Source organism: Thalassophryne amazonica, chromosome 2 (genome assembly GCF_902500255.1).
Source record: "Thalassophryne amazonica chromosome 2, fThaAma1.1, whole genome shotgun sequence".
Classification (NCBI taxonomy): Eukaryota; Metazoa; Chordata; class Actinopteri; order Batrachoidiformes; family Batrachoididae; genus Thalassophryne; species Thalassophryne amazonica.
Window position 1 is genome coordinate 96,318,623 of NC_047104.1, and position 12,082 is coordinate 96,330,704.

Below are 12,082 nucleotides of genomic sequence, written 5' to 3' on the forward strand. Positions count from 1 at the left end.
CAAATGCTCCCTGTCCAACCTGCTGGAGCTTGACAGGTGCTCCAAAGAGGCATAGGCAAAACTGCCCAAAGACAGGTGCGGCAAGTTTGAGCATCATCTTCAAGAAGCACAGAGGCTGTAATTGCTGCCAAAGGTGCATCAACAAAGTATTGAGTAAAGGGTGTGAATACTTATGTACATGTGATTTCTTAGTTTTTTTTATTTTTTTGAAAATTAAAAAAAAAATCCAGCAAAGCCAAACAAACACTATTTTCATATTGTTATTATGGGGTGTTGTAAGTAGAATTTTGAGGGAAAACATTTATTTACTCCATTTTCAAATAAGGCTGTAACAGAACAAAATGTTGAAAAAGTGAAGCACTGTGAATACTTTCTAGATGCACTGTACAACTGGGTGTACTGAGACAGTGCAGAAAAGTGTGTTGTCCAAGAACACAGACAGGTAACATAAGTGGGATTCAAACCCAGGTCTACATATTTGCATATCCACTGCTACCTACTCTACTACTTAGTATTATGTTTATTTGGAAGGTAAAACTGCAGATAAACACAGAAACCAAGTTTGGGACACCTCTTCTCTCATGTGATTTTTCATTTATTGGTTGTTATAGGTACACAACCAAGTGAACCATCGCAACATCATGAACTGTACATCTCCGGGGTTCAGGAGTGTTTGGTAAATTTCAATTACACATCTTACTCTGGATGCCCTTCTTGATGTAACACTAGTTGTACAAGGAGAGACACACATCACCTGGTCTTCCCAAGCGGTCTGCCCTCCAAGAACTAACAAGGACAAACTCTGTTTAACTTCTGGGGATCTGACAATGCTGTGTAAGCTGAAGCTCATATTGATAAGCAAAATAGCTTGCCATATTTATTTCATTTAACAAATGAAGTCATAGTGAAATTTTTATGATATTTATTTATTATTTACTATAACATTTTTATGAAGTCAGTGCAGAATACTCAGGTTGACGAGACGTTTCAGCCCGTGTAGAATACGAGGCGCCGCAAACGCATCACCGCTTGGGTTTGCAACAGCGCCCCCTTGCTTGGCGTGATTCTGATGACGTCACTGGCAGAGTTGTCATGGCGTCTTTGAGACAGAAGCTGCTGCTGCATTTTAGCTAAAAATCCGTCGACAGACTGTAAACCGCAATGGAGAAAAATGCAAATGCGCTCGGAGGGACAGAAGGAAGCTCCGTTTGTGCTCCTGTCGGCGGAGACGTGGGGAATGTCGGAACCGCCGACAAATGCAAGAAGAGTGAGGCTCATCTCAGCACTTTGGGGAACGTTAGTTGTAATAACAGCACGGCGAATGTTAGCGCTGCTGATGTCATTTCCAGCGCTGGAAAGTCTGACGGGACACAAGTCAGCGAAATCCCGCCGGATCGGAACAAGGACGCTGAGGTGAGCTCCGTGGATCGGATCAATAACGGGATGGGTCATGATTCGCTTCTGGCTGCGGGAGATAATGAGGGTGGTGCCTCAAAGTTAGTCAACAACAAAACCGACGCTCCCTCCTCATCTCCCGCCCGGGCTTCCGGTCCGGACGGGGAGCTATTGGGTTGTGCGGACAGGGAACCGACTGAACTTCAAAACCCGACTCATCTGAGTCCGGATGTGACAGCGAGCGTCAAAGTGGGGCCGTCCGGAGATCAAACCTTATCCGAGGGACCGGTGAGTGGGAGTGACCCCGATCCCAGCCTCGGCGGAGAGTCCCGGAGCATTGATTCACTGGAGTCCTTTTCCAACCTGAACTCCTGCCCCAGCTCCGACCTGAACAGCGAGGGGCTGGAGGACAGAGGACTGGCCTTACAGGCGGACTACGGGCCTGACGGCACAAAGACTTCGTGCGCAAAGGACCGTTCCGCCGGTCAGTCCATATATCATATCAAATGGATCAAGTGGAGGGAGGAGAACACGCCGATCATCACCCAGAACGAGAACGGCCCGTGCCCGCTGCTGGCAATTATGAATGTGCTTCTTCTGGCATGGAAGGTAAAAAAAGGAAAAAAGTGCCTCAGATCATTGGGGCAAAATGATTTTAAAGTTATCTTTTGTATTTGCATATGGCTGGGCTTGGGCAAAAGCTGTAAGTGACCCTGTAAAATACAGTGAGCGAGTGAATAGATCCATAAATTGAGTCCATTCCCCCAGTTTGTCAACAATTACTCAAAAACAATAAATACTATCATCTTGTAAGTCTCCAGTTTTAAAGGGTGCATAGTAAGTACGTATAAACTGATTATTTTATTTTTTAATTTAACCTTTATTTAACCAGGTTGGTCCCATTGAGATCGAGATCTCTTTTCCCTTCAGCTTTCAGGCTCCTCTCCTCTGGAACCAGCTCCCAATTCGGATCAGGGAGACAGACACCCTCTCTACTTTTAAGATTAGGCTTAAAACTTTCCTTTTTGCTAAAGCTTATAGTTAGGGCTGGATCAGTTGACCCTGAACCATCCCTTAGTTATGCTGCTATAGACTTAGACTGCTGGGGGGTTCCCATGATGCACTGAGTGTTTCTTTCTCTTTTTGCTCTGTATGCACCACTCTGCATTTAATCATTAGTGATTGATCTCTGCTTCCCTCCACAGCATGTCTTTTTCCTGACCATCTCCCCTCAGCCCCAACCAGTCCCAGCAGAAGACTGCCCCTCCCTGAGCCTGGTTCTGCTGGAGGTTTCTTCCTGTTAAAAGGGAGTTTTTCCTTCCCACTGTCGCCAAGTGCTTGCTCACAGGGGGTCGTTTTGACCGTTGGGGTTTTTCCGTAATTATTGTATGGCTTTGCCTTGCAATATAAAGTGCCTTGGGGCAACTGTTTGTTGTGATTTGGCGCTATATAAATAAAATTGATTTGATTTGATTTGATTTTGCAAGGGAGACCTGGACAGTTATAAAGTTTCCAATTCACCTAACCTGCATGTCTTTAAATGTGGGAGGAAATCCACGCAGACATGGGGAGAACATGCAAACTCCACACAGAAAGGCCACAGGTGGGAATCGATTCCATGACCTTCTTGCTGTGAGGCAACAGTAGTAACCACTAAGCCACTGTGCTGTTATTAAATGTTGGTTAACTTTAATTAACGGGATCAACAGAGAAAGCAAATTTGTTTAGCTTTTTTTAATATACGGTATACCTTGTCAGGTGGAGCATGTGTGAATGAATGAATATATTTATTCAAGATAGCCAATTATGTGCACACTGTATAGTACACAGTATCTCAAATTGTCACTATGAACATCTTTCCAATGGGGTCCTCACACAAATTTACAATCATGACCAAGACCAAGGTATGGGCTTGATCAATTTTTTGGGACTGGTTAGGGCTGAGGGAGAGAACCAGGAAAAAGACATGCTACCAGGAAAAAGACATGCTACCAGGAAAAAGACATGCTAAATCATTGCATCATTGATGCAATGATTAATTTTATTTTATAGATGTTAGGAGGAGGTGCTGCTTTTGCCTTTTCAGTGTATGTGTGTTTGAAGTTTCATGCAGCTTGAAATGAGCTTGTCAGTTTCTATCATTTTCCCATGCCTCTGCTTCCAAGGCCACTGCTGCTTGTATTTTAAATGAAGGGGTTGTTGATACTCTGTTTCTCTACTTCATACAACATCCAAACTGCCGGGGTCATACAACATCCAATAACCAACTGTTAAGGTTATAGGACTGGGGTTGTGCATGAACCCCAACGTTGGGTAGATTAATTTAGAATGAATGCTGTACTAATAGGAATTTGCAGTTTGCTTACAGTATCATATCAATAGCAATGGCCTATTTTGAATTGTCCACTTCTAAATACACAGTTTCTGTATTTAGAAGCTGTCTAGCAATAAATCATATTTAGACCTGAAGCAACTTATTGTAGACTTTCTCAGTCTATGACAAGGAAGTCCATTCCTGCGACCGAATACTTAGTATGCACTTCACATCTGTTAGTACATACTACTAAGCTATTATTGTATTGTGTATGAGAAATAAGCAAGTGAGTAATAGGTACACAATTTGGATATACTACACCGCCAGCATCTTACCTGTCCTTCAACCCACATATTTACGGATGACACACATGCACATGAGCAATAATTTCTATTTTGGAACAGCAGACTTTTTAAATTCAATATAGTTCAATTTATTTTACATATACAGTGCCAAATCACAACAAAGCTGCCTCAAGGCACTTCACATGAGTAAGGTCTAACCTTACCAACCCCCCCTCCCCCAGCAAGCACACAGGTGACAGTTGTAAGGAAAAATTCCCTCTGATGATATTGAGGTAGAAACCTCAAGCAGACCAGTCAGAGGGGTGACCCACTGCTTAGGGCATTCTAAAAATTCCAAGGTTTTTACAAAGTTTTACAAAGCTGAAGAAACACGAAACGAAAAACATAATAGCATCAAAAACAAAGGGCATTATTGAGGTGAGCACGCAGTCATTGGTGCCACAGGCAGGGCCTGGGGTGCAGGGCCAGTGTTCATCCATCATCAGTTTCACTTTAGTAAAAGCTGTCTTTATGGAAGACTGCATTCCTAAAGCAGACTGCAGTAGTCCAGAGAGGTCACGCTCAGCAAGGTGGTCCACGGGCTGCTACATCAGCTACAGCTAGAGCATCTTGTGGTCAATCCAGCGCCCTGGGGTGTGTAGCCCTCATTTGCAGGAGGTCTCACCACTGCCCCGGACAGAGAGAGAGAGCAGAATCAGTCAGCGGTAAATAACCGCACCTAGGTATGAGTTCATCAACAGGGAAGCAGAGAGTACTAAGATGATAGTGGTCTACACCTATGTATGCAACTATACATGGTTTCTGATATGTAGTTGTATAGTACCACAACCCCTCAGATGCTGCTGCTATTTTCATGTATGTCCATTATCTTCTTTGAATTTTATCAGGAAGTTTTTCTTCTTCAGTTACCAGCCTCCGGCTGCGTCATGAGATAGTGTTGTGTAGTCTGTTTTGCACACTGTGGAGGTAGCAGATCATCTGGTACCATTTGACTACTAGTAAATGCATACTGAGTATTGCTTTTTGCCTACTATATAGTATGCTAATATTCATATTCGGATGTAGCCCATATCTATTCTTGCTCTGTGAGCTATGGCTCCTGAGTTGCTCTTTAAAGGCCCCTTAGTAGGCCTGCGCGGTTTAGGCGGTTTATCCAGTACACTGTATAATTTTGGCTGATGGTAGAGATTTGGACTCCACCAACTAATCGCGATAACGGCCGCAGAGTTTTTCGATCCAGGAAAACTCCTCTGTGAAGCAGCTGTGTGTATGTGAACCAGTTTGCTACGGCGGAGAGGGGTGTTCTGAGTTGAGGTGACTCTCACTGCTGTTGATGTAAGTTTGTGAGACGCCTGTTCTGCCACTGATATTTGCAAAGCCATTGTTTATTTATTTCATCCGACGCACTGGGGGAAGGAGGAGGCTCTGTCACGACCTGAATCAAACATTTGTGAAAGCACCACATTTAAAATCCTTTTCCTCCCAGGCAAAATTTTGTAGGTAGGACCTACTTACTTGCCTCCATAAAGATGGTATTCTACCACTTTTGCCTAGCACTTCCCAACAAAGTAATGAGGAGTTGGGTCTGTAACTTTCGGAAGACTAAATAGGAGTTGGGTGTATAATAGTAGGGTGTGACCTGAATCAAACATTTGAGAAAGTGCCACATTTAATAGCACAAGGATTTTTTAACCGAAGCAGAATGTGGCTTGGCATTGTCTTATTGAAATAAGCAGGGATGTTCCTGAAAAAGACATTGCTTGGATGGCATCAAGGGTTGCTTCAAAACCTGGATGTACCTTTCAGCATTGATGGTGCTATCACAGATGTATAACTTGCACATGCCGTGGGCACTAACACACCCCTATACCATCACAAATGCTGGCTTTTGAACTTTGTGCTGGTAACAGTCTGGATGGTCTTTTTCCTCTTTTGTCTGGAGGACACAACGTCCATGATTTCTAAAAACAATTTGAAACGTGGACTCATCAGACCACTGCACACTTTTCCACTTTGAGTCTGTCAATTTCAAATGAGCTCAGGCCCAAAGAAGGTGGTGGCATTTCTGGATGTTGTTGATGTATGGCTTTCACTTTGCATGTTAGAGTTTTAACTTGCACTTGTAGATGTAGCGACGAACTGTGTTAACTGACAATGTTTTTCTGACGTGTTCCTGAGCCCACGCGGTAAGATCCTTTACACAATGATGTTGGTTTTTAATGCAGTGTTGCTTGAGGGATTGAAGGTCACGGGCATTCAATGTTGGTTTTCGGCCTTGCCGCTTACGTGTAGAAAGTTCTCCAGATTCTCTGAATCTTCTGATTATATTATGGACTGTAGATGATGGAATCCCTAAATTTCTTGCAATTGAACGTTGAGAAACGTTGTTAAACTGTTGAACTATTTTTTTCAGTTTTTGCAGTTGTTCACAAAGTGGTGATCCTTGCTCCATCTTTGCTTGTGAACGGCTGAGCCTTTTGGGGGTGCTCCTTTTATACCCAATCATGACACTCTGTTGTTTCCAATTAACCTGTTCACCTGTGGAATGTTCCAAACAGGTGTTCTTCGAGCATTCATCAGCTTTCCCAGTCTTTTGTTGCCCCTGAGCATTCATCAACTTTCCCAGTCTTTTGTTGCCCCTGTCCCAGCTTTTTTGAAATGTGTTGTAGGCATCCATTTCAAAATAAGCAAATATTTGCACAAAAACAAAAAGTCTGTCAGTTTGAACATTAAATATCTTGTCTTTGTGGTGTATTCAATTAAATATAGGTTGAAGAGGATTTGCAAATCGTATTCTGTTTTTATTTACCTTTTACATTAATGTCCCAACTTCATTGGAATTGGAATTTTGTTATTGTGTAATTGCTCAAAAGACAGTAAATTCCACATTGAGGTAATTGTCTTTCTTCACCAAGCAGTTATCAAAAGTTTATAACATCCGAAGAAGGAAAATATATATAATAAAATATATAAAATAAAATATTTCTATTTTATTGATGGAGAGCACACAGACCACAGTGGCCAGTGTTGGCACAGTTCCTTTAAAAAGTTACTTTTTACTTACTTTATACAGTTACTTCATTAGCAGCTGCCAACAAGTTGTCGGCAGCTGCTAATGAAGTAGCTGAATGTAGTAACTGTACAATAACTGTACAATGTAACTGTATGCAGTAAGTAATAAAGTAACTTTTCAGAGTTATTATGGCATGTTGATATTTTGGACAATTGAAAGGATGTTTGGGGATGATGAAATCATTTTTCAAGATGATAATGCATCTTGCCATAGAGCAAAAACTGCGAAAACATTCCTTGCAAGAAGACACGTAGGGTCAATGTCATGGCACAGGGTCAATGTCAACGAGCAGATCTGATTTGATGCAGGTGTTAGTTTTGAGGATGAAAATTTACAGGGTGATTCCATAATTTTTTCCTCAGAATTGAGTGATTCCATATTTTTTTTCCTCTGCTTGGTCTAAAAAAGTAACCGTTACTGACTGCCATAATATTTTTTTCTTGATTTCTTATAGTGTTTCTTAAAGCCAGAAAGTTGCCATTTGAAATAACTTTAGTTTTGTGTCATGTCTGTGATCTGCTTTTTTTCTACAAAATTAAACAACTGAATGAACATCCTCCGAGGCCGGTGATTCCATAATTTTTGCCAGGGGTTGTATAATCACATAAGAAGGTATTAAAATCCATCCCCTTGTCTGCTTCGTGACACCTGGGTAACGGAACAAGTTGGGGATTGCCTGTTGGTGTGAAGTGTGGTGGGGACCATCAGGTCTAGAACAGAACCATCGGGAGAAATGTAGTGGCCATGTGCAATGTCAATGGCACCCTGCTTCTCAGGAAGTATGCCAAATACAATCTTGTCATTACAGCACCATCTTCAGGCAAATGGAAAAGTTCAAAGTCTCCTTGCACCACCCTCACATGAAGCATTGGCACCTGCTCAACTTCATCATCTGAAAGCGTGACCAGAAAGATGTCCTGTCCACCAAGGCAATGACTGGTGCAGATGACTGTTGGACAGATCATTGTCTGATCTGCTCCAGGATCCAGCTGAACATCCACCCCAAGAGGAGACCTGGACACTGCAAAACTATCCAAAGGTCAAAGAAGCAAAAGCCGAGTTTCAGCAGCACCTGATGAAAGTACTCTCCACAAAGTACACCGGCTCCTAAACATTGGGAGGAGTTTAAGACAACCATAAGCAGCCTGCCAAGAAACACTCGGACAACAGAAGATGAAGCACCAGGACTGGTTTGATAAGAATGACCAAGTCCTCAAACACTCATTCACCAAAAGCAAAACACAAAAGTCTGGACTCCAGCAAAGCAGAGCAACTCTGCAAAGTTTTCTTATGCTGATTCAGAACAGGAACTTGAAAAATGACCAAGTAAGAAAAAGAATTACAACTACAAAAGAATTATTTATTTTAAATGAGAGCGAGAGAGAAAAACAGAAAACAAAATGGGTCCACATATTGTAAAAACAAAAATCAGTGGTGGATCAACAAGGCTGCTGAAACCCAAGCCCTCGCTGACAAAAATGACAGCAGAGGCTTTATCAATGCCACCAAAGCAATCTACGGCCCCTCCTCCCAAGGGCAGTCACCTGTTCGAAGCAAGGGTGGTCTGAGCCTACTGCAGACCAAAGATGATATCAGTGCTTGATGGAAAGAACACTTTGAAGACTTCATGAACACCAACCCAATTGTTGAGCAGGAGGAAGTGCTCAGCTCTTTACCAAGACAAGATATCATTGAAGAACTCAAAATTCTCATCCCCCTTAAAGCCATAAAAATCAAGAAAGAACCCGGTGAAAACTATATTCCTGTTGAGGTCTTTAAAGAAGGAGGTCCCTTTCTCCAACACTAACTACACCAACTCTTCATCAAAATCTGGGCTCAAGAAGAAATACAAGCAGACCTGAAAGTGTTAATGATTGTCACCATCTACAAGTGGAAAGGAGACAAGTCTGACTGCAGAAACCGTCGCGGAATCTCTTTGCTGTCTACCACAGGAACGGTTCTTGCATGAATTGCCACTGAGACTTCTCCACAGACATGTCTGCCACAATTCTCATAAATGGCACAAAAACTGAAGCCTTCTTTGTTCAATCAGGAATAAAGCAGGGAAGCATCATTGCCCTTATGCTCTTCATCTTTGTAGTAACAATCTTCTACCTGATCAAGGACAAGGTGCCACCATTAATTGACATAGTGTACAGAACAGATGGAAAGCTCTTCAACCTGAGATGACTGAGCACCAAGAAGAAAATGACCACCACTTCACTCCTGGACTTCCAGTATGATGACAATAGCAATGTGTCATCCTTTACAGAAGAAGGTCTTCAGAAAATTCTTGAACCCTTCAATGAAGCCTGCACTAAGCTTGGTCTTCACATCAACCTGAAGAAGACACAGATCCTGTATCTGTCTCCACCCAACATGGTCAATCCAAACTTCCTGCTGTGAAACTGTATGGACAGGTCCAGGAGAATGTGGCCCACTTTCCAGACCTGGGCAGCCATGTCTCATCACACGTTGACATTGATGATGATATCCAACCTCAACTCAAGTGTGCAGGAACTGCCTTCAGACTGCTTTGCACCCATGTTTTCAACAACAGAGCCCTTTGACATGAGACAAAAATCCTTGTATAGACTGCCGTCATCATGCCAACCCTGCTGTACAGATCTGAGACCTGGACCACCTACTGCTGCCACCTGAAGGTCCTCAAGTGATTCACCAGCACTGCCTGAAGAGTATCCTCCACATTAGGTGGTAAAACTACTGTAACAACATCAGTGTCCCGGCTGAAGCCAAGCTCCAGAGCATAGACTGTTATTACCAAGAACCAGTTTCGGTGGGTTGGTCATGTCTTCAGGATGGATGATGGCTGACTTCCCAAGAAGATCTTCTATACCCAGCTGATCGAAGGAAAATGTTCCAGAGTAGGGCAGAAGAAAACCACAAGGACCTTCTGAAGCACAACCCCAAGATCTGCTCTAATAACTGGAAGACCTGGGAAGAACATATGATCCACAGGAGTGGAAGTCTTTGGAAAAAATGCGGACAAACAACACAGATGAGAAGAATTGAAAGAGGAAGGAGAGAGGACAAGATCCTGACCTGCAGAAGTTTCCCTCAGAAACCATGTGCAGCCTTTGTAAGAAACAGTGTGCAACAAGACTGGGTCTGTTGAGTCATCTCTGCCTCCCATCCCATCTGTGAATGTACCAAAAGGCCATCTTCCTCACTACGGAGGGATTGCCATGATGACGACGACAATGGTTGATCACACAGGCCCACATCACCATTACAATTGCAATGCGATTATCTATGCAGCCCTAAATCTCAACCATATACTGTGTACCTGTTAAATGTAGGTACAGACATATTTTGCACAATATAATTGAAATATACGTGGTCTGTTAGAAAAGTACTGGACCTTTTTATTTTTTGCAAAAACCTGATGGATTTGAATCACGTGTGCTTGCATGAGCAAACCTTGAACCTTTATGCGCATGCGTGAACTTTTTCATGCTTGTCGATTGGATCATTTTCTGGTCAGCAGCCTTTGTGTGGGACATGTGTAGTGCGCTCGGCGGATTTTCATTTCAAGGAAAAAGACGGAACGACTGGCGCAGCGCCGCATCAAATTTTGCCAGAAACTGGGCGACAGCCAGATGGAAACCATTCGGATGTTTCAGACGGCTTTCGGTGACTTTTCAGTCGTGTGACTATCCGAGAAATTGTGGAAGAGGTGGGCATGTCACAGCATGTCCTGTGAGACTTCCAACACGGAGGCACTTTCGCGCCGCCGTCAGCAGCAGCATGAATTTCACAACCACTCTTTTCATGGCCAAATCTTCTGTCACAGTGGAATGTGCCGAAAAAGTGCTGATGTCCACCTCTTCCGCAATTTCTCGGATAGTCACACGATGGTCCTGCATCACCACAGTGTTCACTTTGGAAATGATCTGGTCATTTCAGCATGTTGATGGCCAACCGGAGCGTGGCTCGCTCTCCACCGTTGTGCGGACGTCTTTAAACCGGTTGTACTGCTCCTTAATCTGTGTGATGCCCATAGCATCGTCACCGAAAGCCGTCTGAATCATCCGAATGGTTTCCACCTGGCTGTTGCCCAGTTTCTGGCAAAATTTGATGCGGCGCTGTCGTTCCGTCTGTTCCGTCACAAAGGCTGCTTACCAGGGAATGACGCAATCGACAGGCGTGAAAAAGTTCACGCACGTGCACAAAGGTTCATGGTTGGCTCATGCAAGCACACATGATACTTTTTTAACAGACCTCGTATATTGGTTGAAAGTAACAAAAATTACTTCATACTGCTGTGTGTTGTTGCAAATAAAACAATTGCAATTTGCTTGCACAGTATGCATGAATGAAAATAGAGTTTGTAAGTTAAAGTAGGAATGAGTACTAATCATAATACAGTATATGGCATTGAATTACTCACCAATAAGTCATGTGGGCACATTGTTTAGCTCACCCTCTGTCTTTATCTTTGAATTTCTCACAAAGTAACTGTCCAGACATGTAAAATGTTTTTTCTTTGCTTTGTTTTTTTCCCCCTGTAATTTTAGGATTAAAGTTCAATTTATTTCAGCTTGCTGGTAGGTGTTGAAGGCTGACAACGGTTATGACGTATTTTACAGGTTGTCGTCCTCTGCACTGTCCCACATGGATGACAACAGCCACTGGTTTGGTTTTACTTGTGCTATTAAATAACTGATGCAATGACAAGTGTCCACATGCTTTGTGTTGCAGGTTAAGATGCCGCCTATGATGGAAATTATAACGGCAGAGCAACTGATGGAATATCTTGGTGAGTGTTTGCAGGGTTCACCACAGGACTTCTAATGAGGAGGTAGAAACAAAAATGTACGGAGTGCAAAGTGCAAGACATTCAGTAATATGATGTCATGAATGACAGTCATACCAGAACTCTTCACTCTTGAGAGTAAGTAAAAGGCTTGTAATCAAGCAGAATCTGTTATGTGTCGACGCGGATTGAGGAGCGAACCTGCGTCAGACAGGACC

At 42.9% G+C, this 12,082-nt stretch overlaps 1 protein-coding gene across 2 annotated transcripts in view; it reads left to right on the plus strand.

Moving 5' to 3' along the window:
- Positions 1-1,049: 1,049 nt before the first annotated feature.
- The window catches only part of mindy2 (MINDY lysine 48 deubiquitinase 2), a 65,854-nt gene continuing 54,821 nt past the window's right edge, over positions 1,050-12,082 (plus strand). The window contains exons 1-2 of one of the 2 annotated variants that reach the window (XM_034190101.1): positions 1,050-2,004; positions 11,810-11,867. In XM_034190101.1, coding sequence (XP_034045992.1) covers positions 1,162-2,004; positions 11,810-11,867 — 901 coding nt within the window. In that variant the 5' untranslated portion in view covers positions 1,050-1,161. The remainder of the gene's footprint in view (positions 2,005-11,809; positions 11,868-12,082) is intronic. The other variant, XM_034190109.1, reaches the window with a different exon arrangement.